The sequence below is a fragment of the Accipiter gentilis genome, chromosome 16, assembly GCF_929443795.1.
Source record: "Accipiter gentilis chromosome 16, bAccGen1.1, whole genome shotgun sequence".
NCBI lineage: Eukaryota > Metazoa > Chordata > Aves > Accipitriformes > Accipitridae > Astur > Astur gentilis.
In genome coordinates, this window is record NC_064895.1 from 2,510,752 (window position 1) to 2,538,368 (window position 27,617).

Sequence of the window (27,617 nt, forward strand, 5' to 3'; positions counted from 1 at the left end):
GGATCTGATCGAGGGCGGTGTTTCTCACTCTTGGTAACGCTGCTGGGACCTGATTTTCCTTCCCCCAAGCAGATCCCTAGACTGATTCGAAAGTGTGTGGGCTACGAAGGAATGAGATCTCGGTGTGCGGTGAAATGAATCTGGGCCAGCCAGGCGGGGTTACAGGCATGATTTCCACCAGGATGTGAGTTTTTGGTGGGTGAGGAACACGCTTTAGGATCAGGCAAACCTCTGTGTCTCAGTCTACCTTTGTAGTCACTGTTCTACTCTCTTGAAGCATCCAGGGAAAGATCTTGACCATGCTTTGGTGTTCTCTTTCTTGGTGCCTGGGAGCTGTTTTCCCGTTCTCCTGGGAGGCTGGGCTTGCTGGAAGGAAGGAGGGGGGTTGTTTGGGATGTGGCAGCTTATGGGATCCAGGGCTTGCAGAGGCCACTGAGACTCCTCTTTGGAGGCATTTGCAATGGTGTCACCTGCCCAGGAGAGGGAGCCTGGAGCTCACACTTGGGTGCTCTCCACCCCGGGAGGCAGCAGCCCAGGTATGTGGTGCCCTTAGATGTGGTCTGGGGCTCAGACTCTCCCTGCTTGGAAGACAGCAGAGGAGCCCTGCTGCTTCCCTGTGTCTGCTCTGGCTTGTCTTCTGGACTCCAGCCCAGTTGCTGTTGTGCAGATGTGAATATTTCCCTGGTGATCTTCCCTGCCAGAGTCTGCCCCACCAAAATCAGCTCTGCCCCCTGTTTTCAGCACATGGATTTATCTGTCCCTGAGTTTTGCCCCTGGGCTTTGTCTCACAACTGGGCCACGTCCTGGACATCTGATGTCTCCTTTCCCCACGCTTGGGCAGATGTGCCAATCTTTGGCTCCAGATGGGGTTTGAGATCATCTTTGGGAAGCCTCTTGCAGCTGAAACTGATACAGCTTTACCTGGAGGTGGCTGTGCTTTGGATTGCACAGATGTAGCTCACCAGATAACGTGGATGAGCTTGCCTTTATTCCACTGACCGCCTTAGCAGCAGCTAAATCTGTTGGCAGCTCTGTTGATTACTGCTGGCTTGGCATCCTTGCCCATGTAGGACTGTCCCACAGCTCCCCAAAGGGCATTCTGAGAACCTGAGTTGATGGCACTGCCTGGTATTTCTTAAGGGGGCAAGGGGTGTGCTGCCCTTCACTGGACAAATCCAAAAGATACAGAACTTCCCCAGTGAATTTAACAGCTGGGTTTAGGACTGGCTGTGTCTCTGGTGTAAGAATAGCTACAGAAATTAGCCCCAAGGAAGGGGCTGGTCCTTCAAATGAAGTCAGTGCTTAAGGGGTAGTATGGTGGAGGGGGAAGGATGGGTGCATGGGCAGATATGGGTGTCCTAAAGCAATGTGACTATCTCAGGCGTAACTCAGCTCCCATCAATGGAGTGTCGGAATTATTCTGCTGCATAAAATAATTGCTCTGGTATGATGTGGCTTGATATACACTTTCCAGTTGTCAGTGGGGAAACTGAGGCACAGAGCAGTGAAGTGACTGAGACAGTGAAGTAGCGAGTTGGGTCCTTCTCTCCTGGGTCTTAGAACAGTGAACTGAACCCAGGAGTCCAGCTTCCTAGTGCCCTGCTCTGGCCTCAGGGCTCTCTCCCAGTCCCCTGGGTGGTGAAGGCTCAGAACCAGCTAAAAAAAAACCAACCCAAAACCTATATGGCAGGGAGGGAAAACAGCTAGAATCTCCTCTTGCAGGACTGGGCTGCTGTTGAGCCCCTGCCCATTCCAGCCTGGCCACAAGCACGCATCTTCTCCAGTTCCCCCCAGTTGAATTTCCAGGGCTCCCAAACCCTCCCTTTCCATTCAGGTTTAATTCAGGGCAACACTAGCTCTGTGTTTCTCCTTCCCCCCTTGCTTACAGAGCCTCAGCCCTCCGTCCCCGCCAAGGATGCCAGGCTATTCAGAGCAGTCATTCATCTTCTGGGCCTCATGCACCTTTGGTGTCGTGCAGCCTTGCACAAACCCAGCATTGTTCTTCCAGCTGGAAGGGCTTTTGTTGAAGGGCTCAGCTGGGTCCTGCCTCCAGGGGAAGCTCTCCACAAAAGTGCTGTCTCCTTCTGAGCTAGGAACAGCTTGTATGACTGGGAGCTAACTCATAGCTCCCCCTTTTCCCATCCCTGCTGGTTTGAGACACCAGATTTAACTGCTGTGGGCTCTTTCAGCTGGCCTGGACTGTCCTCGCCTCCTCTGCCCCTGTACCCTTTGAGGTGACATTGAAAGTGCAGTGTTTCTCTCAGGTGGGCAGAGATGCTCCCCATCTCCAGTCCCCTGGCACCTCTGGGGGCCTTGTCTGTTTTGGATCTCCCATGGAAGTCCCTTAGAGGAGGGTGTTTTTGAGCAAGGAGCACCAAGAAAACCCCTGTGCTCTGGAAGGGCACCTCTGAAATGAGGTGCTGCATGGAACTGTGGTTCCCCAGGACAGATTTGGGTCCCAGGTGTACAGAAGTTCACCTTTGCAGAGGTACAGGGGGAGTTTAGCAAGGGGAAGCTTTGTGTAGATAAGTACAGTGGTGAGAGTGTAGTGGCCTGTGCAATAACTCTTCATCTCCTGAGACATGCTTGAGCTGCTCTGTGATTCAAAGCCAGGTGGGAGCCTGGTGGCAGAACAGAGGTGAGCTCCCCAAAGCCTTGGCTGCTGGCTCTGCATCTGCCCCTCCAGCCCTGTGTACTTCTTCCTGGGGATGTGGACTGAACAAATTACCTGGGAAGCAATTTCAGCTTCATTTGGCTGCCACAATTTAGCCAGAGCCCTCAGCTGAGACCTGCTGGCATCTGGGGAAGGAATTGCTGTTTCAGGTGGGACATGGTAAGAAACTTGGAGAAAACCAACAGCATGATGCGTTCTGTGTGACACACAATACTTTATTATAACAGCCATAACCCTGGAGAGCCGGTGTTCAGTTACATGGACACTACAGTAGTTGTCTATCCTACAGAAGTGTGGAAATACTGTGATGCACTCAACAGAACTATGCCAAGAGACTATTAACAACTCCTCCTGGGAACTCAAGATCTGGGAACTCAAGTGGGGCTGCTTGGCAACGGGTGAGGCCAGAGCCTGGCCTTATAAAGGAAGATACTGCAGGGCACTGCCTATGTTAGGTTGTGCAAGAGGGCCACAGAAATGTCTGTGTTGAGGCCAGAACATCTCCCCCCCCTACCTTGCTCACAGGGGGATGTGGCATCTACAGAGTTGGCTCTAGTAGCTTTGGTGCAACATGACTGGTGTGCATTGGGTGGTGTCAGCTAGGTAAGGTAAAAGCTGCTAGGTAAGTTCAATAAATACAAAGACAAGTCCTGCTTGTTGTATCCCATTTTTAGGACCTAGCACCACAGTGTGTGGAGTCTGGAATGCCTTTAGGTGAGACAGGCAGAGATGCTCTCTGTTAGAGAGAGGTGGCTTATGAAAATACAAGTTTTGAGGAATTTTAGCTTTGGTGGCATGGGAAGGAATGAGGGGCCACCCAAAAGGCAGTACAATCAGTTAAATGCTCTGAAGTGCCCAAGGATCCCCTTCTTGGTACAGCCAGCATGTTTGTCACCAGATATGCAAATCCAGATGTTGCAAATCCATCTGGCTCAGATTGCTTACCTGCATCTCCCCATCAGTTCAGTTTGGAAAGCTCGATGCTGCCTTCTTCTGAAAGCCACATCAGTGAACACCTCTTACAGACATGCATAGAGCAGGGACAGAGCAGAGAGAATGATTTTGTAATACTGGTAATATGGCTGGGCTGATGGCTTCTGGCTGCTGTGTTAAAAGCTTGTGTAATAATACTTTCCCCTCCTGCCAAGTTGCCTATAGGTAGATCTTGAAGGTTGTGAATGCAAGTCCTCTGGGGAAGCAGACTTAGAGAGGAAGATGTTGGTGTGGTATCTGAATGGGAGAGTCTCTAAAATCCTGGGTCGGTTTCTGCTTGTAACTGGTAACAGAGATGTTAACTGGAATGTTGTAAAGACAAACTTAAAAGAGACAGCCTGGAGTGGATTCTTATCCTTTGTCCCCTGGACATTGGCTTGAGTTCAGGAGAAAGTGCTTTGGCCTCATTTGGCTGCAGATGCCAACGGGTCTTGTGTTTATGCAGTGGGGCTCTCTTTCTCCTAGCATTCTTCTGTGGGCAGGGAACTAAGCTTTGGCCGGGCACCGCTGATGAAGGCATCTGCAGGTGTTGCTGAGTTGTCACTGTGGCTTCTAGAGAGCCGTATCTTTGTGCTGCCTCCATTTGGCTTCATCTCGCTATTGGTGCTGCCTGTTCCGCTTGCAAACAGCTTGGAGTTTCTCAGGGTGCTGGCAGAAACTGCATGGGTTGGGGTGAATGAGAGGCGGGAGGTTAGAAATGTTTCATTCACACTCTGCTTTACCAAGTTGTATGAATAAAACCACTTACGGTGCTTTGGTCTGGAGTGGACAGTGCTGATGACTGTGGGTGTTGGTTGCTCCATGCTGTGAACCCAAGGACAGAGTGTGAGAACACATTAACCTCCACAGTGCCAAAGAGATGTAGAGGACTGGAGTTTGGCCCATTTGATCTGAGCTATGTGGGCAGAGCCAAGTGCATGGTTGGATCATGAAGGCTAACTCAGCAGCATCTGGGCAAAGCATCATCTAGAGAAGTGCTGGAACCTGTCCAATGTGGGGAGTCTAAGGAAAACTGCAGAGCCAGAAACGGGGCTGAACTGTATGGGGAATGCTGGAATTTGTTCTTTCTTTGATCAAACCTTCAATACCAGACTCAAAGCTTGGGATGTCTGCTTTCTCCCTAGGTGTCTGGGTGCATCCCTTCCCCTCTTCAGGCACAAGGATGTGCAGCTTACCTGCTCTCCTCCCCTTCCATCAGCTTCCTGTAAGTGAGGATCTCCACATCCAGTGCCAGCTTGATGTTCATCAGCTCCTGATACTCTTTCACCAGATGAGCCATATCCTCCTTGCTCTTCTGTAGGGCTTCTTCTAGCTTGACCAGTTTGGCTTTGGCATCCTTGAGCGCCATCTCGCCATGCTCTCCTGCTTCTTTGATATGCTCCTCTAAGTACAGGCACTGGTGTTGCAAAGGGAAAAGGGTGGTGGAGGCGTTAGGTATGTTGTAATTTCAGACCTGTATGTCAGAGTTTTGTCCCCCACCCCAGGACACACCTGGCTCTTTTGGGACACGATGCAGGACCTCAGCTTCTGGATCTGTATGTTCAGGTCTGCGATCTCCCGTCGGCTGTCAAGGAGGTGACCCCCGTAAGTGCCTGACTGGGTGCTTCCTTCATTCAGCTGCAGGAGAGATGGAAGGGTGGGTTATCTGCACACCTCCTCTGCAGTAGCAACGGAATCTGGGAGGATTCCCGCTGCCCTTGAGGAGAAGTGCCTAACTGGGGAGAAACAGTGGGTGTGTAGAAGGATTGGGTGCTCATTCTCGTATCTTCTTCTGGCTGTAGCTGTGCCAGGTATAGAGCAAGTCTCTCTTGGGGTTAATCACATTCTTCCTCTCTTTGGAGGAGACACCAGTGGAAGATCATTTGCATCTTAGGTGGGACAAGCTGCCACTGGGAGATGTCCTTGCCTTTCTCCACTGACAGTATTGAGAGCCTAGAGCAATGAAACTACTAATTTACACACCTGAGTTAGGAGGAGTTGATGTGGGTTAGCACCCTGTCCCTCCCTCCATTCCCAGGTGTAGTGTGTCCCTCCACATCTTGCTGATTCCTGTAGTTTCTAGGCTGATCTCTCTCCCTCTTCTTTCCCTGCCTCTCCCCAGTATCAATCAGATAAGGAGACAAATACCTTTCTCCTGGTAAGCGCTTCAGCTTCCTCCCAGCTCCGGAGAGCCAGGGCTTCATACTGGGCCCTCACTTCTTCCACAATTCTGCTCAGATCAAGTTTGCATGCGTTGTCAATTCCCAGTACAACAGAAATGTCCTTAATTTCTGTCAGCAACTCCTCGAGTTCCTGAATAGCAAAGAGAGGACGGGACTGAGATACCAAGTAGTCAACAAAGCTACAAACCAGGAGAGAGCTGAACCCTGGCAGATCTGCTGCTGTTAGCTAGGCAAAGCATCTTCCATATGCAGTGTGAAGATGGTGAGGTTTCCTAGGTTTTCAGTCTCTGAAGTTTGGAAGCTGGTATTATTTTCTCCATAAAATCCAGACTCAGTTTAGGGTGTTGGTTTGGGACCTTTGGATACAACCTGTTAAGAGTCTGACAAAGTAGTGCATTTGTACTGCATCAGGAGCAGGTTAATTGAACTGATGGTCATGCTTCAATATCAATAGTTAGATGGTGGGCATGTATGTCTTGGGCAAGAATTAGGGCGGTGTCAATCATTTTGCAGGCTGGTGGTCCTAGGAAGATGCCTTTGCTGAGCTCTGCTTCTGTATCTAGGGAGGCTGTGGCTGCCACTGGTGTTATTATAGTCTGCTTTGTGTCTAGTTAGAGAAAGGAGAAACAGGACTCTTCTCTGAACACATCTGTCGCTTGCAGACCTATTCCAGTCCCCAGAACTGCTCTCATATGCTGGGGAAACTCAAGCCAGCATGGGGGAAGCAGGAACATGCACATACAAGCTGACTGGGATATTTGCTCTTGATAGCTGACTCGGTCACAGCTTTAGAAAAAGGAGCCAAACAATGATGAATGCAGACTGCCCTCAGTGAACCTAAAAAGGACTCTTAATCCGTGCCTGTAAACTGCACTCCTGGGTGGTTTGTATCCAGGCGAGACATGACTTGATGTTGAGCAGATGGCGTATACATTCACTTGGCAGCTCCCCCCCAGCCTCAAACTGTTCCTGCAGGGGTGTCACTCTTATCGGTATCTGCAGTTGCTTCTGATTTACACCAGTGTTAAAAAAGAGCAGCATACATCTCTCCCCATCACTTACCTTTCATCTTGATGTTTTTGTTCTTCCCTTTTGTGCTGAGGGCTCTAATCTCTTTAGAGAAGCATTTGTATACCTTGTTTGCCTTGCCTTCCCCTGACTGGGTAAACAAAGGGCACCCTGATATGGTGATTCATGGATAATAGAAAAATACCCCACCACTCTTCCAAAGAGAAGGATTATCAGTGTATTTTTTCCCCACTGGTGTTTAATCCTTGAGCCTCTTTGTTAATCTTTAAGCAGGTTAATAGCTATATGAGAAAACACATGTTTATTGCAAATACTTGAGCATCCTCTGCCAGGGGAGGGGGGAAAAAAAAACCCCCAAACCAAAAAACCTGGCGGTTTAATGAGGATTGAGGCTGGGATTTTCTTCTGATTCATAGCAACAAGCTGTGAGCAAAACTGTCAAGCAAAGTTTTCCTCATTTGCCCTTCCACTGGCTATGTGTGCTTATATGTTGATGTCAGTCAAATCAACAGGTACAGGCGAGAAAATGACTAACCTGAAAACAAGCTATTGAGAGGAGAGGGCAGAGAGAGGTGGAGGGTAATTTCTTTACATGAAGCATGGGTCAAAAAAATGCAGCCTTCTGCCAGGACAGCAATGTGGAACCTGGAGGAATTCAGCTCAAGAAGATCCTCACAGCAGGATCTGATTTCCAGCTACCCCTATGAATTGCCTTGCACGAGGAATAATCTTATAATTTTAAGGAAGGTAAGGCTTCATGGTTAGTTGCAGGCAGAGCACGTGTTCTAATGAAGTTCAGATATTATGCAGGTCCTTCTGCCTCTCTGTGCCTCAGCTTCCCCACAAGGAATGTTAACATTCCTCTGTCAAGCATTTTAATTGTTTGTATTGGTAGAATTTAGACGAATCATTAGTATTCCCAAAACATGGCTGAGCCTGCTTGGTAACATTTTACAGGCTCTGAGTAAGTGGCTGTAATCGCTTCACCCTGTTTGAGTAGATACAGGCACGCTGCAGCCTTTGGGTTTGTCTGAAGGGCTGCAGACTCTGTATTCTTCCCCCCTTGGTCAAATCATACCTAACTGCGCACTTCTCATTTAAGTGGAAATGGAGTATGTTGGATTGTGTTAAAGAGCATCCAGCACCTCACCCAGGTTCACCACAGTTTGTCTCTTGTCGAGCCCCTCCTCTGAATCTGAATAGAATAATATTCAGCTCGCTCATGACCTGGGGAACTTGGTCTCAAGGCAGACACTGTCAGTGGGGGTTAAGAGCTGAGCCCAAAACCAGCCAGCTCAGGAGTGAGATGGGGGTTCTGGACTGTTAGAGGGGAGACCTGCTGGACCAGCCTCCCTGCGGTAGCTGTGGGGCAGAAGGAACATCCTCATCAAATTTGAAATGGAGCTGGTTTAATTAAGGGAAGGGGATCAGCTCAAGAGACCCTGCCTTAAGCCATCTAACAGTTGTCTGCAACACCATGCAACTCCCCTAGACAAGCTCTCATTTTGGTGTAAATCTGGAACAATGCCCTCTCTGTAGTGGAACTGTCCACAAAAATGTCACTTTTTTGCATGGTAGCTTGTGTGTTCCTGGGCCACTCTCCCGAATGCATTTTTACCTGCTCATAGATGGTTTTTTTCAAATCCATCAGCTCTTGGAGCCCGTTGAGTTTTACCTCCAGCTCAGTTCTATGCAAGGAGCTCACATCTAAATCCTACAGGAGATGGAAAGTGTATTAATCAATAGTTTGTCTTTGAGTTTGTAGCAAGAAGTCTTTCCCCCTGCCACTGCTCCCCCAGCAGGTGCCCTGCTTGCAATTTATTGGCAGGTACTTGTGAAACTGCTCTGCTGCTCTACAAGTAGGGAGGTTCCTTTGTGGACCTTTTTCCTCTGCAGGTTTTTTTTTTATTATTTTTTTGAGTGAGTGCTTTGGTGGAAGTCTCAAATGAGGTAGGGTGGAGAAGGAAACAGGCAGGGCTGGTCCATACCTACTCATCTTTTGTTCACCACAAAAAGCATGGGTTATTGAAAACTCTGATGCCATCCACAAAGTCACCAGAACTGCCCTTACTGGCTGATGAGTGTGTCAGGGAAAACATGCAATTAGCCATAATGATAATTTGTGGAGAACGTTTCCTCTGTCTAATAGTACCCTGCATTCCTGCATCTTGGATTTTTATTTTTTTTTTAATGTAAAGGCTGTGTGCACAAAGCCTCCCATTTCAGCTGATATTCAAATGCAGCTAGGTCAGGGTTGGGATGTTTAAACAGGGTGTGGCCATGTGACAGGAAACAAAAGCAAACACATTTATCAATTTCCAGCCTTTCCCAACCTATGATGTCAATCTGAGAGCATACATGCCAAGGAGGAGAGGTGGTGTCTCAGAGGGTCCAGGGGTGCAGACCCTTCTAGGCCAGGTCTGGCCAGTGTAATTGCAATGTGGTTGGGTGCAGGCATGGTCTGACCCCCAAGCGCTCCGCCAAGAGCCATGGGGCTTTTCTGTAACCACAAGTGGCCCAGACTCACTTGTACTTTTCCTATTGAAATGGTGATGGTGTTCACCACTCTACTGTCCTCCTCAAGACCTTATTACCCCACAGAACATCTGTGGTACAAGGACTCCGTCCAGAGCTAGCCGTCTGGACCATCTTAGCTGAGCCTGGACCATCTTGCCCCTCCAGGCTCTTCTGTGACTATGCAGAGCTGGTGTTGAGCCCGTCCCGATAAAAAGCTTCTCTTGCCACTGACCTTTTTGAGCTCTGTGAAGGTGTATTCCATGCCGCTACAGAGGCGAATTTCATCCTCGTATCTAAGGAGAGTGGAAAAAGCAGTAAGAAATTGTACATAGTGAAAGCCTCTGGGGTGCTTAAGGTTGTCTTTCTGGCCCCAAAAAGTGTCGGTTTTGAAACTTTCTGCTTTTACTGTGATGTCCCACCTCCTTGACATATGCTAGACAGCAAAGAGAGGTATCTCCTAGGTGTGGGCATCTTGGACAAGAGAGAGGATAACAAGCTGCCACATGCCAGCTGCTCTGTAGTAACACCATGAGCACCTTAAGTCTGAAGAGCCCCAGAGTAGAGAGAAGGTATCTTTAATTCTATTTAATTTGAGGGCTAAGCAACCTCAGGTTACCTCACATTTGCCACAGAAAGAGAGAGTAGGCATGGAGAAGTGGGGTGTGGTGAGTTACTCTCTGCGAAACCCAGTTGCATGCCCAAAGACTCCTAAATTTTCACCCTAAGCCTTCCTCTTCTGTTTCTTTCAGGTATCCTCATAATTTAATTTCCAGAGTCTGAGAGTCTTCTCAAGGGAGAAAACTTTGACTTGTGAAAATTCCAAGAATACTGGACTAGTGTCATAACTTGCCCTAAATGTAGCACAGTTTGTGAAGTAACACAGGACCTGGCAAAGCGATTCATGGAAAACAGTGCCCACAGAGCAGAAGGTAACAAAAACCGGACGGGATAGGGTGGAGTCCTAATGGCTAAATATCCGGCAGAGGAACCAACCCCCCAGGTGTTTAAAAACAGGTTTGATAAGGCAGAACCAGGATAGCAAAGACTTAGTCCAGGGGCAAATGCATTTCTTGATGGCCAGCAGCAGACATGAGAGAGTAGTTTAGGGAACACACCAACCCTTCTTGGCACTTCGGATGAGCATGTGGCTAGCCCTGGTGTTGCTAAAAGCAGGTATCTGACCAGGAAGCCACAGGGTCTCCTTTGGGCCTGGTGTGTGACCAGCAGAGGTTGGTTTGTTTGCCATGCAGGAGCATTATGTGATGGATGTTTGGTATCTCCCACTGCACTGCTGGACACACTTTGGGAGTGTTGGCTCTTCTGCTGAGACCAGAGCAGGTTGCACTCTCAGCAAGGTTGTGGCTTCCCTGCTCTTCCATGATACCTCAGGCTCCTCTTAGCCTAATGTGCGCATAGCATTTCCAGGCTGTGAATTAAACCTTTCATTGCTACTTACAGATGTCACGAAGTTGATATGGGGAAGGCTGAGACCTTTGGGAATGAGGTAAAATGGCATCTCCTAACAGACTGATGATGATAAAATCAGGAATGACAGCCATATTCTATTGTTTGGTGGTCTGGTGCATCATCACTGCAGTTACTCTCGAGAGCCTTCCCTGCTGTTGTACAAACCTTTAGGAGAAAGAGGAGCTGTGCCTAGGAGCAGAAAGAGGAGAAGGAATTGGGAACACAGCACAGGGGATCACATTGCAGGGGAAGGAGGTAGGTCATGCTCAGGAGCTGACCTGAAATATCAAAAACAGCTCTGTGGAGCTGTTGCTTCCTCGACAGAGGGGGTAGTGAGGGCATGGAGGGGATCTGACAGTCACAGACTCTACATTTAGGCACTTCTAAGATTCCTCTTGAGTACCCCCATGGTGTTAAAATTGCCCTCTCCTTGCCTGCTTTTGTAAGGGCAGTTAGCGTGGCTAACGAGATTTACCTGTCTGGTTTCTCTGCTCTTTAGCTGGAATGTTAGCCTTGCTGCCAGCAACTATGTACTGAGCTTAATTACAGCCTGCCACTCTTCCTTCATCCTAACTGCATCTCAGCCCAATCCCAGTCTGTCCCAGCCTGCTGAAGCAGCTTCACACATTGCCGGGCGCTGACATAATCTTGCATATTGAACAAACAACACTCGAGTGAAAGAGAGCAGGCCCAGCCAGCCAAACATGCTCACTGCATGGCTCTGGAGGGACCTGGCGGCCGGGAGGTGACTCACATGTGGATGGAGCATTCCACAAACACATTACAGCATTTATCTTCTTGGAGATAATCCTCAAGCAGTCATGCATTAAGGCATAAATCCATCCCATCTCAATTCATGCACTTAAGACATGCTTGAGACAGGCGTCTGGTTGCCTTGGGCTCCTTCCATAGACAGTGAAGCAAAATCGGAGGTGAACCAAATCCGAGGCAGGCCTATGTTCCTCTCAGGATGTGCCTTCAAGACTACGTTAAGGTGAAGATGTAGTGGTGGGATGGACCTGAGCCTGGTGACATAAAATTAAGTCAGTCTTCCTTTTGTGCAGCAAGGAAATGGGGCAGGAAGTAGCTGAAAACCAACTGCAGAGGTTGAAGGTAGAGGGGTGTTGACTGCCTAATCTTCAGGTGGCAAGATTTGACTAATACAATCCCTAGATCTCAGAAATGGATCCCCTAAGGGCTGTATGCCCCATACTTTCCTGCAGTATCTATCCAGTGCCACACTAGAGTAGGTCAGCATAGGCAAAAATTCCCAGCCTTCTCATTCAGAGGGGTCTTTGCACGTGCAAATGACACGTGGGGAGCTGAAGCAAACACTTGTACAGATGTGCACCTCTGGGCAGTTATCCCTATTCAGGTATGTTTCGGTATTTGATTTTTAGCTTGACTTCCTAAAGAAGCAGCGTTTGAGACGCTGTGCCAGCCTCCAACCAGCTTCCCTATCCCCTCTCCATGCTTCTCTGCGTTTGGAATTGCTAGTCAATGACAACCTAATTTGAGAAGGAGGCACAAGTATCTCAGCTAGTTAAATCTCCTGTATGGTTTTGGAAAGCAGTCCCTGGACAAAGAAAACAGACAAATTAGGGCCTTGCAGAGGGGCACTGACAGGTAGATTTCACATCTTAAGTGATCTGTTGGGCAGCAGCCTGCTTGGGTCATCACCGTGTGCCTGGCATGTTTCATCTGGAGTGCCACAGCTTGGATGAGAACATAACCACTTAAATTTGCCAGTGAAGTTATTAGCTTTTCCTCCCCCCCAAAAAATTCCCTTGGGAAAAGAAACCTCCAGAGGAGTTGGAAGTCTCCAAAATTTGCATAGTTTAGACAGACCATTTGCTCCAGAAAAACAGCTGGGCTGAGGCAGCCTTCTCGAAGGCAGCGTGCAGGACTCAACAGAGCCAGTGTGGGTTAGGATGGGGTTGGACTGCTGCCTGGAGAAGGCTCAGCAGAAGCAGCAGTTCTCTCCCTGTGAATCACTAACTGCTGGGAGCAGCACAGTGCATTGTCACTGTCACAGAAATCCACCTGCACTGGCTTTGGGTGTTAACAGTCCCCAATGACAGGGTGGGTTTTGCTGCATAGGTCACCCCTGGCAGGGCTCGTGCCTTCCAGCTCACAAATGGGAGAAAGTGGAAGGGGAAGGCTCCGCAAATGAGGGAGAAGTGCTTTGAGGAGCCGTGTAATTTCTGAACGCTGTTTTCCCATGGCTGTGTAGTCCCACAAAACGGGAACTCTTCTCAAGACCGACAGTTGGGCTAGTTGTAAGCTGGTGCCCATTGTGGATTCTCTGCTGTCTAATACTGCACATGTGCATATGCTGCATCCTTATCTTCTGTGTGTTGGGTGTGGGGTGGGTCCTGTTCCTCTAGTCAGTCTCTTTTTTTAATTTTGAGGGCTGTAGCATCCCTATCATATCTTATCCCGTTGTCCAACTAGGTAGTAACTGCCCAAGAAAATCAAACGGTAGGGGGAAACACACAGATAGCATGTTTGTGTAAGCACAAATCCTTAAGTAATCAGGCTGAAAAATAAATGAAGTGCAAGGCGCAGGCAATTAATGAGACAATTACTGAATACAAATATGAGTACAAACTGTGAGAGCAGATATAGTTGACTGATTGACATTTCTCCACCAGCCCAGCCGTTTTCCTGACTGTCAGGGAATAAACCAAGAAGTATCTTTTATAACTGCAGGGCCATAGAGCAGTTACTTCCTTGGGGAAGTGCAAGGAAGACCAAGTGCTCCAGAGAGGGATGGCAAGCTTTAACCTTTTTAGGGCAGGGAGTAAATGGCATAATCTATATTGTGGCTTTGATCTTAGCTTAGGGTTTCTACCTGTCAGCAAAGCAAGCATCAGTGAGCCTAAGTCTTGTAGTGAAACCGGCATCCAAACAAAGAGCAGACAGACACTGCAAGGAATTTAGGTATTTCTGGGGACCTGGGTATCAGTATGTCACTTCTTGAAGGATGCTGAGCGTAATGATTTCAGCATAAGGCCAAGAACCAAACTCCTAGTTCCTATTCCTGCTCTGCCGCCAGCTTGCGCTGGGAGCTGGAGTAAGACATTTAACTGCTGTGTCTCCGTTAATATGTCCGTAAAGTGGAGGTATCGGTCCTTCCCCTAATTTGCTGATACATTGAGTGGCTGGTTTAATCAAAGGCTGCAAAGAGCTTTAAGATCCTTGGGCTAAACTCCCCGGAGAGGGCACTGTTATTATTTACGCATCACTTCGTACCTCAGGAACAGGTTTGGGCTATTACTACAGTGATGTCTATCAGTGCCAGCAGAGGGGTAGTCCCTTAGCATCACTGTTCTGTTTTGACAGAGCCCATACAAGGTGCTTTGCTACAAATCAGCATGGAAGACTCCAGAGATCTTGTGTAGGCAGATGGGTGTAACTGTAAGGGAAAGTATCTAATTGTGGATTCATCTGTGGTATGCAAATGACACCGATAATAAGAAAAGCATTGTCTTCTTGAATAAGCCATGGCACGTCTCAAATGCTCTTATCTGAAGATCTCAAAGCTCTTGGCAAAAGCAGGGATAAGCACGTGGCAGCTGGTCCGTCCTTAAACTTTCAGCTGCCTCAGTATTTTCTGTCAAGAGGTTTTCTGGGTAAAAGTCTGATTTTTTGGTCAAAGCAGAATTTTGCATTGAATGTTGTGGGGTGAAGGGGGAAAGGAAAGGATGTTTGTTAGTATGAAGCAGCCTAGATCCATAAAATGGTTTGGGGAGAAAGTTCTGGTTTGTGGCAATAGCATGGAGAATAAATATTTCTCTGTTTTAGTGGCTGTCATTCCTGATAATACTGTTCCCCAGAGCTGTTCTCTGGCCTGAGGCATTTCTCAGATGCCCTGCACTCTGGTATTTCACTTTTCATAGGTTTCCTTTCATCTCTAGTTAATCAGGAAAAGGCTAGGGTGCTAACTTCTCAAATACACAGTTCTGTGCACACCAAACTCGGAATTTGTTCCTGGGAATAACAGGCTTTCTGTATTAAATCAATCCCACACTACTCTTTGTGCACACACCTGAACCGATACCTTCCCCCTTGTAATACCCAGCTAGGCTAGACACCTACTTGCTTCGAAAGTTATCCATGGTGCTCAGGACCTTTGTCAGCTCCAACTCAAGATTTTCTTGCTCGTAATTGAGCGCCTTCATCTCTTGATTCATTTTGCTCATGTAGTGATCGTAGATGGCCTTGATGTCCAACTCAGAGTGGGAATTGTCTTGATCCTTCAGGAAGTTCCACCTTGTCGTCAGGATCTTGTTCTGTTGCTCCAAGCACTGGACCTACAGAAGAGGTTTCCGAGATATTAGTAACACTGACAGCCAAAATCAAAGCTGACTGCTCCTGGCAGGGCAGGAGACATTGACCTGGAGACCTTCAGAGTAGTGAGAAGCTGCTGGAATCAGCGGAGGTTTCCAGGTAAGAACGAGAAATGCCCTGAAAATTAGGCCTGAGGATAGAGGGTTGTAGGGACTTTTAGAGGTTTTACACATTACCTACTAATTAATTTCTTGATAGAACACGTTCATGTTTGATAGTTCACTCAGAGTGAATGAGCATCTTTTATTAAGTCACTGAAAAATAAGAACTGTTCAATGCTAGTCCCCTTTGCCTGTGAACATATTGAAGCAAAGGCTGAAAATCCACCACAGGTTGTGCACAGATGTCCAGGGTGAATGAAAGTCAGATTTACTACCTCGGAGTGGCACAAAGATAACTCCTCTCAAATCTGTGGGATTACACCATGGTGAAGTTTGAGTAATGAATCAAAGTCCTGGTTTGTATTGCAAAGTAACATAGACGAGGCCTATGGGAACTCTAGAGAATAAGCCAAATAATTACAGACTCCACGTGAGGTCTATGTGTGCGCGCGCCTGTCTGCTTGAGAGAGGATACACTGCATTTTCATCCACCTGCCGTTTGATGAGTCTGGCACTCTTCTTTCCTAATATTCACAATCTTAACAGTAATGCTCAGTGTTTAACAGTTTTCATCTTCAAAGCTCTTGGCTAACTTAAATGAATATCTAATTGTTACCTCTCTTATTGCTCTCAGAACAAAACCGAACTCCTTCAGTCATGTTTTGGCTGCTGATTTGTCAGTTGCCTCCAACAGTGTCCTCCACTCTGTCATGGAGATGATTCCGTGCTGATACTATGCCCTGTGTGGTGTGAGCAGCGGGGTGCAGATGCTATCAGGCCTTGACCTTCTGCTTGGCCTTCAGCCTTGACTTTGACTTTCTGTGGCCCGGAGCAGCATCAGTGTATTGAAAAGGCAGAGTTCCCAACTGCTGACTGCTGCACAGATGCACATGGTGAGAGACAGCATCTTTCCCAAAACACTTCTTGTCTGAACAGAGAGAGAAAAGCAGGAACAGGGAGTAGCCAAGCAAAGCAGAAGCATTCCAATGCTCACAGTCAGTTTTCAGCAGAAGGGATGCGAGTGTTGGGATCTTCCAGGTCTCACTGTTAGAGACCTAATCCTTTCTTCCTGATATCTTAAAACATGGCCATAGACATCCCAGCGGTAGTCCAGTCTACTGACTCGCTGCTTTGTCCTGGCACAAAATCAGTGGCACACTGTGTGTGCGTGTGCATGCGTGAGGCTGAGAACCAGAGGATGATGCTGGAGCAGAGCCAGAAAGGAGCATTGCAAGTGGCACAAGTAAGTGGCCTCTGGGGCTACCAGAAGCCAATTGGGCCATTTGTTCTCTCCACCTGAGGCATCTCAGAGAGCGTGATAGAGCATCCCTCTGCCGGGCTGGGGTGAGCCTGTGGGATTGTCTGTAGGAACAGCCTCTCATTTTAAGGCAGTTTCCCTGTTTGCTGCTGGGATAGTAAATGACTGTGTTGGCTGTTGTTCCAAGTCCATCTTTGAGTGTCAAATCAAGTCGCAGTTCCTGACCTTGCTCCTAATCCTTAGCTGCTCTTTTTCTCCTTTCCCCAAACAATTCAGTTTCTTTCCTGTTCCCAAACCATCCCCATCCGCTGGGCTGAACCCCTTACATCTTGGCTTATACACCATCCCTCTTAGCAGAAATTCTTCCTTGCAGAGTCTTTTAACATGAGCTTTGCAGCAGATGAATCACCTAGATCTGGCCTCATTTCCTGGAAAATCATGCCTGAACACAGAAGAAGTGACCAAAGCTTGGTCCTCAGAGGCCTCTACCTCTGTGCTGCTCAGGCTAAAGCTAGGGCTTCAACCAGGGGCTCCATGACTTGGCTTTTCCCTGTTTTCCACCTGGACATATCTGGATGGAAAATAAATACTAGCAAGTCTGGAACAGCCTGCTGGAAAACCATCAGCAGCAAACTCCTAAAGTTAGTGCAGTCAATTATCTGAGGAATTAGCTGCTCAGGCTTGAGACCATCTGAATTCCTGATTAAAAAGACAAGTTCTCTTTGACAAGGCAGTGTCATTACTTTCCTCTGGAATGAGGGCCTGAGGCAGATGGCTGAAGTTTGCCACTTGATGTACCACTTGAAGCTACAACCTTCAAAGCTCAATGCAGGAGCTCCCAGCACTAAAGTCAAAACCACCCAGCTAAGGTGGGGTGTTTGTATCTTCTGTTCATCAAGCCTGTAATGCACACTTATCAGCAGGCCACCAGATTGAGTTTATCAGGAAACCTGGAGGCTTTCTTACTTATTCCATCCCTGTTTGCACGGAACAGGCTAGTGCATGTGGTCTGGCTCACGTACGTATTGTCACTGCATGGTCTTGTCCCATCTCCCCTACCCCCATCCTTTCTGCTGAGGTCTGATTTCTGAGCAGGGTCAACATCCGCACAAACCCTGACCTCTTGATCGGGATAGTCAAAGGACTAGTCCTGCAGCACGTGCAACACAACCCACTTGGGTGACTTCCAAACCAGTGGTTCTCCAAATGCACATTGCCAAGACCTGTGCTTGGAAAAGCACAGACATGGAAGCTGCCATGCCCCTCCAGCCAGGGTCAGCCCCCTGGTACAGCCACATGCCTGTTTGCATATACAGGTGTGGCTGGTTCACAACTATTCAGTTTGGATAGATGCTATGGGAGATGGTTCCCCTGCCCTTCACCTTCCCAGTGTGAATACAGGTCCTCTTAGAGGTAGAGCTAAAACAAAACAAAATAAATCCCAAGCCATAGTAGCTTGGCATTGAGTGCCTGTATTGTAGACTGCAGTGAAGCAATCCTCCTAGGAGATTACCATCTGTTTACAGAGCACCAGGGCTTTGCAGAAACCTGCCTCGGCTGGATGAGTTGTTTTCCTTTGAGAAAACCTTCTGCCTTCTCATGGATCTTAAGAGATGAAAGCAACACTTTCTTGGCTAAGCACGCAACCCCTCGCAATAAAAACCACAGAGGAGGGAGGTGGGTGGGAGGTCTCCCTTGCCCACCACGTTGGCACGGAGGTGAATTTCCAGCTCTCTTCAGCAGTTGGAGAAGAATTTGAACTGCCTCCTTAATCAGCGTCACCGGCCATGGCTGTTTGTCCACTACAGGAGCCGAGGCCTGCTCTATCCAGCACCGTGCCTCCGTGGCCATGCCTTTGCTGCTCAGGTAGGGCAGGGTCCCACGGGGTGACAGGCACAGCAAAGGAGAGGCACGGGCTGCCTGATGCCTCTGACCATAGATATGGCCCTGCTTCACCTAGAGACACTGCTAGCCTTTGTTGAAACAGATAGCACTGAAGGAATAACTAATTGGGTAATTAGCCTAATATTCAGAGCCTGGCAATGGTTAGCTGAAGGCCTTGATAAGTCTCCTGAGAGACTGGTTAGTGTCTGCTTCCCCGCCACCATCCTTGTCCCCATGCTGTACCGTGGTCCTCAGTAGCTCACCTTACCTTCTCAATTAGGGTCACAAACTGGTTGTTGAGCAACTTGATGTCCTCTTTTTCCTGCTGCCGCACAGCTTGGAAGTCTGAGTCGATATCGAGGTGCACGGGGGCCAGGAGTCTCCTGTCGATGGAGAAGGAGGGATAAGAGGAGCACCGGTATCCGCCATCTCCGTGGAGGCTGAGAGAGCTGTGGCCATTGCTGGCCAACCCGTTGGGACTGCAGCGGCCCAGGCGATCCGGGGACGTGCTGGCTGCTTTTCCTCTGCTCATCTTCCCTGACACCTCCCAAGAGGAGATGGAGCCACTGGTGAAGGCTTTGCAAGGGTTAGTCATGCTCAGCTTGCGGCTCTGCAGCTCAAGGGGAGGGGAGGGAAAGGAGAAAAAAAAAGAAAGAGATGAAGTTTTCTTGCTGCTGCTGCCTCAAAGGGAAGGAGAGTAGTGGCACACTGAGGAGTTTGGTCGGCTTAATTCCTGTCTCCTCAGCTCGTGGGTTGGCTAATGAATTACAAGCACCTGTTCTCCTATGTTCATTAAACGGAGGAGGGTGTAACCGTTGATGTAATCCAGATCAACCTGTTGGCTTTTTTTTTTTTTTCTTTTTCCCTCCTCTGTCTGTACCCTCCTTTCTTCAGGAGCTTGTTTGTGTGGTGAGGGCATAGGCACTCGCAGCAAAAACAAATCACTCGCAGGTAATTCGCTGGGCCCCAAGCGGCTGCTTTCCTCATCCTTAAATGGTGAAGAAAGCAATCAAAGGTGCTGGGCTGCAGCAGGCTTGGGGAGGACGGCTCTGAGCACAGCTGCTGCACTAGTGCTTGGCACATGGAGCCTGGGTTCAGCCCCTGGCTGGTTTCTAGCCGGAATCTGCAAGAAGAAATTGTGATTATTATTTTTTTTTTGGGGGGGGCGGGGGGGGAGGGAGGGGTGGGTGTTAAAATCATAAAGAAAGAGCCTGAATTGGCTAAAGGTGGGAGTTTGGAAACACATCTCAAGCTCATCATCATTAGAGGTGCTCATGGTCTTCCTTTGACCACATGGGCACATCACAGAAGCTTCTGGTCCTCTTAGTGTTTTAGGGATGATAGGTCTCCTTTTGAGACCCCTGGGTGTGGACAAAGAGTCCTGAGGTTATTCAGTCAACTGGGCTGGCAACAACAGAGACCTTTAAAACCTCTAGACACAGAGTTGGATCTTAAAAGTGCCCAAGTCCATCTTTGACTGCTGTGTTCCCGCTCCTTGAAAGCCCTTTAAAAGCTGGCGCTGGAGACACCAAAAACCACTGTCTTTTAATGAATTCTAGGCAGCTAAGGTGGCACGCCCTTAAATACCTGTTTGGACCTAGGTATAAATCAATGTTGGACAAAGCTCTCTTGAAAGTATTTTCCTGCTTTAACTCAGTTTCTCATGTGAAAAATCAGGACAGAGCAACACCCGTTTCTGCCTCTTTTTGTCTATTGGCATTGTGGTCTTCTCAAGAAAGGGGATGGTTGTCTCTGGCCAAAATTTGGAATTTCCATTTTGTGGGAAAGCTGCTGTTTTGGTTCTGCCCCATGTTGGAAGACAAGCTGGGAATTTCCCTGCCAAGTGAGGCAAAAGAAAGCTTGGATCTGTCACAGACCTGCTTCAACAAGAAACATATCTGATGATGTAGTAGTTTTTGTCTTAGGAAGGACTTCAGAAGGAAGGTGACCCATTCCAGTAGGGTTAACCTTTTCTTCAAATGTAGTTTCAATATTTTGCCACGAACAGTGGGCTTTCACGTGGCGTGTCCATCTTGCCAAAACACCCTTTCCAGGGAAAATGTTTCCCCTGATGATCCATTTGAATACCAACTCCCTCACTCAACGGATCCTTGTCAGGACATTTCAGTTTAGTCCTGATGGTTTATTTTAAGGACTAAAACAAAATTTATGGCTGGGAGATGACAAAGCTCATGGCTCTTGCAAGGTGAGGTGAGATTATCTATCTCATCGTGGGCTGCTGGTTTGTGGCTTTGCGGTTGCAGGCACATCAGTGTTCCTGATTAGCATCAGGTCATGGGGTCACCTGGCAGGTTTTTTGCTTCATCTCATACTGAGGGCAGTTTTGATGGCTCCCTAGGAATGATCCCTCTGAGGGAAGGAGATAGAGATGAAATTAGGCTAGTTCAATTTAATAGCGGCTGGGAGCAGTGTTCTGCACTGAGCTAGGTGGGATGTTGCACGATTATGTTTTGCAAGATCCCAGGAAGCACTGTTGCAGAGAAAGCACTGCTGGTCATTGCATCGGCGACCACATCTGCCTGAGCATCAACTCCTTTCTCCTTTAGGTATCAATTCTTTCTCTACCCTCTTTTTTTTTTTTTTTTTTTCCTTGAAATGAAGTTTCTAACATTGGATCCAGCCTGTGAGGATATCCAGTGTGGCTGAAGTAGCATCTCCCAGTGCAGAACAGCACAAAACAAAAAACTCTTCAGGTGATCAGATCTAATTGTAACACGTTGCTTGATGCCTTTTGAGTCCCCGTTCCTGCATAGCATCGTGTACTATATCCCATATCCTCTCCGTTAGATGCTAGAGGCAGGAGCCGAATCATTCTGCAACAGAAAGATGCAGAAGGATGATGGCTTAGGATTAAAGCTGCCTTTAATGTTTGGGAAAGGCAGGGTGGAAAGTCATTTTTCAGTGGGAACATTGGGGTCACTCTACTCTGAGATGAGCAAGGCTTTTCAAAGTTCTACCTCCTTCTAGAAGGATGGGTATAATTTGCAATAACCCTCGAAGGAAAGTGTTTGCAAGTGGTCATCTCTGCTGGCAGGTGATGTGAGGATGTGTGGGAAGAGCTTGCATGGAGAGGAGTAACCCGCTTTCTAACCTCTCCTTTCTAGGTGCCAAGGCTGAAGCTCCTGTTGTCCCACCTGCTAGGCAGATGGGTGAAGTGGGGATTCAAGCTTGACCTGTTAAGGGGGGGGCACTGCTGCTCGTGATCCTGGGACCTAGGGGGACCCTAATTTCAGTCTAGCCAGGGTATTGCTCCATGGCAATGCCCAACGGCCTGATACTGAAATGATTCTGCTCTTTGGTATTGTAGGGGTGCTTAGTGCAGAAACCTGTCACCCCGTGCTGTCTTTTCAAGGATAAGAAAGGAGGGCTGCTTTACACATTGGCAGCTAAAGCCTTGCTACATGTTTCTCTCTCTCGTTGTCTTCCCTGCCCAATGGGAGAGGCAGTGCTGAGTCAGGGTGTTTCTTCCTTTCCTGCTGATGTTCTCGATGCTCCTCCTCGGCCAGGTATTTGGTTCAATTTGGAATGGGCTGGTCTCTAAAATCGGGCTTTAAGATTTGGTGCTAGCCTTCTTGGCTACACAGCAAAACAAGCTAAAAAAGGATGGGGACAAGAGGAGGGTGGTACAAGGTGGAGAAGGCTCTGGAGGATGCGATGAAGGGTCCAGTCACCTCCAGCTAACCTGCTGTGTCCTTCTACTGCCGTAGTGTTGCTGCCTGTGTCCTTGCAGCCTGGTCTAGCTTGTCTCCTGCTCTGTTTGGATGGAGTCATCACCATCCAAAGATGCTGAGCGGTCCCAGGGTCTGCCATTCTGGATATGTCTGGAGCAAGGCAATGTGTTGCTTTGAGTTTGCAGTGTGGTTGTTTCATAGGTTGATGTTTGGGGATGGGCACAGAGTGGCTTAAACCATCACAGGGTGTCTTGGGGGTGCTTAAATCTTTGCAGACAAACCTAGAGAGTCTTTTCATGTGTCCCTGGATACATGGAGATTTATCCTGGCCATCTGGAAAATCACATTTTAGGGTTATGGGCTCAGTATGTATACGCATAGTAGAATAATTTATTTATCAAGGTTCCATAAGTAATTGCTGTTTATTAGGTATGGGTAGTGTATGAAGCATAAACAACGAATCAGCATTTGCCCCAAGGAATCCGAATGATTAAGGTTAAGCAAGACAGAGACAGGGCTGAGGGATGCAGAGAGCTGCGGAGGTAATGAGTGGGTCAGCAGGACTTATTTAAGCCTCATCAGGCACGCGAGGAGCGTCTGGAGTGGGAACTGTGTGTGTTAAACCAAATGACACATTGCAGGGGAATGGCTGATATTGTGGCCGCAGGTAGAGCAAGGCAGAGCAGCTGCAGCTTCCTAGTTCCAGAGAGCCAATTCAGTCCACTGAGTTCACTTCAGGTTTAAAAAAAAATAAGAAGAGGGTTTATTTTGTTAAATGCTTGTTTTGTTTTTGTTAAATTTGGCTGCTGGCCCTTATCCTGTGACAGGAGAGGCATTTACCTGTTCAGTGGCGTAGGCTGTAGATAGGTTGATTATATGAGGTCACAGGCCAGCAACGCTGCCCAGAGCTGGATTTGTGGTGAGGGACTTTGATTGCGGAGACGCCGTAGTTCAGCTCTGTTTCTCAGCCCATCTCTGCAGTGCCTGGTGGAGAAGGGAAGGTGCTGGGCTGGGCTGGAGACATGCCCAGACCAGTGCTGTGGTAGGACAGCCAGGGACACGCCAGTGACCACAGGGCTGCATGCTGATTTGGGCACACATGTGGTTTGCCATTGCTCTCCTTGTCCGACCCTCCCTAAACCTGGGCGACGGTGGATGGGCACTGATGGAAGCGCTGTAGCCACCCTGCCTGTGCTGGAATCAGGGCATGGTGGCTGAGGACGGGAGAATTTCACCCCAGACAGTGGCTCTTTGTGGACCCTGGTTTGGGGGAGGGTTGGGGGTAGCTCTGCAGCCTTCCCCAGCTCCACCCCACCCCTACTTTTTCCTTCTTTCTCACTTATTCCTTCTTTACGTGCTCATCCACCCTTCTAGTGTCACATTTCCATACTCTCTTGCTCCTTTCATTCCTTTATGTGCCTGCCCAGAGCCATCCGCATCCCCCTCCTGCTGCCAACCCCCTTCCCTCCTTCTTCCTTTTTGATTTCTGGGTGAAACAGCGAGTAGCTAAAACCCTGCCATCTAGATCACTTCCCCCAAAATAGACGTCACTTGCAAAGAATTTATAGAAGGGTTTGGAAGGCAGGATGGGACGCGCCCACATCTGTTTCACACTCAGGAAGGTTTCCAACCCATCTGCTGCGCTTTTGCTCACGTAGTTTCCAGGAAATTTCAGGTATTGAAAAAAAATAAGGAGGACTAATTAAGTGGTGGTGACATCACTTGTTTCTGTTCAGGTGCTGCAGGCTTTTCCCTTCCCACTGTACAAAGAGGCTGGGTGATACTCTCCGTGCCTAGGGCTGGGGAAGCAGCTGCTGGGCACTAGATCTCCCCCAGGCAGCCATATTGTATCATCTCCCAAATAAAGGGACTCTGCTTCATCTTAGAAACTGCTGCTTTATTTTCTGAGTTGAAGGCTGTCCCAAAATCTGTGAATCTCCATGTGTTCTCAGCTGTCCATCATACCCACTTGTCAACCACTCTTTGAGCTATGCTGGGAGCCTGAATGTTCCAGTTCCCTTTCTAATAACCTGTCCTGTTACTTTGGCAAATGGCTTCTCCTTTCTGCGTGTCCCTGCTTATAAAAAGAGCATAAATGAGACACACAATGTGAGGATTTACTGCTTAGTGTTTCTCAATCCACACTTGAGCAAATGACTTCATTCCTTTTAGACAGCACCCAGTATCCGCCACTCTGATTACAATCTGGCTCTGTGCTCTTGTGTCACTTTTAATTAGGCATTTTGTTTCTGCATTGTGTGTCATTCTCACATGGTTTGCAGCATAAATAATGATGTATTGTGTTTCAGTGGGTGCTGCGAACCTTTAGCTTTTAATGAGTCTGTATGGATATTTATGAGGCCATCTACCTGTTTTGCAACATGCCGGTTCTGAGACTAAAATACACTGGGATCTTTTTTTCGGGGGTGGGGGTGGGGGGGATGACATACACCTAAGACATCAGAGTGGTAGCTAGAAGGTGGACATTTGCATTGGGAATTGCAGAAACAGATCATTTTGCCCCAAGGTGGGAATTGGTGGCTGATTGGAACAATTCCAGCCTACAGCAGCTTCTCTCCTAAAATTAGTGTAGCGGGACTGAGCCCAGAAATTTAAGGGACAGCACATGAGGTGAGATGTCTTTGGGTGTATTTTTTCTCTGCAAGGACAGGGATTTGGGCTCCTGCTGCATTTGTCATCAGGTGGGAGCCACAAGCTAGGAGCAGAGAGGCATGGTGAGGGTGGGAGTGGGAGAAGGGCATGGTGTCACTGCTTGGTGCCACAGCTGTGTTGGGACAAACCGAAGGACAATTTGCTGTGGGATCCCATGAAGATCAGGGTGGGAGCTCCTTGTGCTGGAGCCCCCTCACTTGTTGAGTGAGGCTGCCTTGTGCCTGCACTTTTCAGAGGCTGCATGCCCAAATCATCAGGCAAAAGGTCTGAGTTTATTTTTTTTCCTGGTCACTTATGTGAATTGGATCTCAGTCTCCCACTTTTCACCTTGTGCCACCAACACCTTTCTGGAATAAACGCAAAGCGGGCGTTCGGCCATGCCTACACCTCACCACAGCTCTCCTGGGGCGGTTTGTCATTCTGCATACTTCCCAAATGATGCAACCCAACCCCTCCGCTGCACAGAGAGGTGCAGGGCACAGCCCACTCCGCTCATGGTCAGTGCTTGAATTGCTGCAAAGGGGCAGTTGCCGTGGGTGTGGGTTTGGTGCTGGGTTACCCCCAGGGGCTGGTTAACTCCTGGAGCCTCCTCATAGCGATGCAGCCTGCAGCTGGGAGCCGCTTGCCGTTCCGACGTGTCTGCAAGGGAAACTTTGGCACCAAACGGTGTGCCCTGTAGCGTAGCTCAACAGGTTCGTAGCGTGCACCCAACGCAGGCACAGACCCAAGTCAGCACCTTGAGGCAGAGGGAGGAATCGCCCGCTTGCTTCACTCTGTCTTGGCTTTCTGAGGATGGTTATGACATGGCACAGCCAGGCTGCGTGTGCCTGTGCGACAGCCCCGTGCAACCCCACGTGTGTGCATGTGTCAGGGCCACACCGGCACTAAGCCCAGGAGCGAGTCTGTAATCCCTCTTAAATCTGGTACCAGATCTGATTCATCCTGATTTTTAACTCCTGGGGTCAAATTCTGCACTACTGATTCATGCCTGGTGCATGCCTGGTGAACGCGGTAAACTCGAAGCTCAGTCCTGCCTTGAAGGGCACTTATGCCTTTTTTCGTACCGGGTAAACCTCTTCCCCTGCACTGAAGAGTTGTGCAGCCCACGGTACGTGGGAAGGAAGCATCCTCAGTGTCGTGGAGAGCTGTTCTCACTCTTGGCACTGTTTTCCCTCTTCTACCTTTCCTGCCAAGCCTCTCTTCTCCCACGCTGTCCTCGTGTAACTTGGAAACCTGCCGCAAGTGGAGCTGATGGCTGGAGGTGGCTTTGGGGTGCTGCTGGGTGTAGGGAGGAGGCGGCCGGGTGCTGGGGCCGGTGGAGGTTTCTGAGCAGCAGCCATGGCCGTGGGTAGCCCCAGCTCCATGCAATGCTGGACCTGATCTTCCCTCCCCTCCCACAGACCTGGAAAGAGTCATTCATGTCATAGGCAATGTGGGCAGGTGCAAGATAATTACAATTATAATTATTATTGTCATCATTGAATGTATTGATTATGATGGTGCCTGACACAGGGCTACCACACCCTCTGTTGCTGTCAGCACCCAGGGCTTGGCTCTCCGTCTGGTCGAAGGCTGCAATCTTGCCCTTTGCTCCTACTCTAAAACCTGATGCCAAGTCCCAAGCTGGGAGAAGACCAGAGGAAAGGAGGTGTTTTGCTTTCCTTTTGGCTTTCATTTGGAAGCTTCTAACTCTGTGATATTTGGGTTAAAAGCTGTGTGCTGGACTAGTGTGTCTTAATGGCTGAGATATAAATGCTGAGATTTAAATGCTGAGATAAAATACCAGGCTGGTGCAACAGCAAACAGGTGGGAAGTGCTGAAGCCCAGATCTTGGGAGCGTGATTCTCCTTGTTTCTGTATTTCCCGTGTTTGCAATTGTAGGGAAAAAAACCTTGTCTCCCTGAGAGCTGAATTAACTCCTCTGTAAGCAGAGATATGGTTACACCATATCTCAGCTTGGTGATTATAGCCGTAATAAAATACTTGTAACAAATCAATTGCATGAATTTTTTTTTGCCTTTCTCTTCGTCTGACAGTGACTCATTTGCTAGGAGGTCCTACACTTCTTTCGTTTAGCCCCTCTGCCTTGGCTTTTCTGCTTCTCTGCCCTTCACAAAATTGTTCATGTGTTCACAGGTTGAGCTGTTTTGGGTAGATCCTACAACCTCCCATTTCTACAAGTTAAATGTGTTGAATTCCTGTAGCTGCACATGGAAAACATCCCTGCTGTGGATGTCCCTGGTGCTTGTCCTGGAGAAACCATCTCTGGAAACCCTGGCTGGTACGAACCGCCTTCTGTAGCAGGAGAACAGTTTACACTGAGTCTGATGGAGTTTTTGCAATCCAGTGGCCTGAAAATTCAAATGAATATTTGCAGCCACATATTTGGTAACATATTGCTCCGTGCATAGGGAGTGGAGGGAGGTGATACGGGTTTTACTCCTGCCTCTCCCACATAGTTCCTGCCTGCAGGACAGTTTATCTCTAAAACACTGCATACAGTCCTGTGTTTCTTTGCTGGTTTTCTTCCTTAGGAGCATTTATTGGGCAACAGATGTGTTTGGACAGCTTTGATTTTGCAAAAGATCTTGGAATTCATAATTGGGGACAGAGGTTGTGGAGCATCTTTGTTCCCGTGTAGTCACCAGGGTGAAGGTGGTTATTTGTGTTGTGGCAGCTATTAAGAAACCCAGTCATTGTCCACAATTACATTGCGCCAAGGGCTGTACAAACAGGGGTGAATTAGGATGGCTGTCTTGTTGGATGCTTCGTGTTTTGGGGGAAGTAAGACCTTAATCCTTCCTGGATTTGGAG

General features: G+C 48.4%; 2 protein-coding genes across 5 annotated transcripts in view; one reads left to right on the forward strand and one right to left on the reverse strand.

Moving 5' to 3' along the window:
• LOC126046736 (keratin, type II cytoskeletal cochleal-like) overlaps nt 1–27,617 on the forward strand; it is a 63,695-nt gene that overhangs the window by 20,568 nt on the left and 15,510 nt on the right. Inside the window, exon 1 of one of the 4 annotated variants that reach the window (XM_049819526.1) lies at nt 18,931–19,024. The exons of the other annotated variants lie outside the window; for them this stretch is intronic. The gene's annotated coding sequence lies outside the window, so the exon portion shown is untranslated. Of the gene's footprint in view, nt 1–18,930; nt 19,025–27,617 lie in introns of those variants that run through there. 4 annotated transcript variants of the gene reach the window in all.
• Nucleotides 4,129–19,033, reverse strand: LOC126046747 (keratin, type II cytoskeletal 80-like). The gene is made up of 9 exons (XM_049819552.1): nt 18,707–19,033; nt 14,944–15,158; nt 9,608–9,668; nt 8,477–8,572; nt 5,795–5,959; nt 5,159–5,284; nt 4,843–5,063; nt 4,416–4,471; nt 4,129–4,325 (listed from the first exon to the last, which is right to left on the reverse strand). Exons 1-9 carry the CDS (start codon nt 19,031–19,033, stop codon nt 4,129–4,131), a joined length of 1,464 nt encoding a protein of 487 aa, XP_049675509.1.

Excerpts from the sequence above, each read along its gene's own strand:
- LOC126046747 (XM_049819552.1), bottom strand. The coding sequence starts at position 19,033 with ATGACTAACCCTTGCAAAGCCTTCACCAGTGGCTCCATCTCCTCTTGG. Across the intron at positions 8,573-9,607 it reads CCTTCACAGAGCTCAAAAAG|GATTTAGATGTGAGCTCCTT; the intron begins GTCAGTGGCAAG and ends CATCTCCTGTAG. Across the intron at positions 4,326-4,415 it reads CCACTCCAGACCAAAGCACC|TTTCTGCCAGCACCCTGAGA; the intron begins GTAAGTGGTTTT and ends CAACCCATGCAG.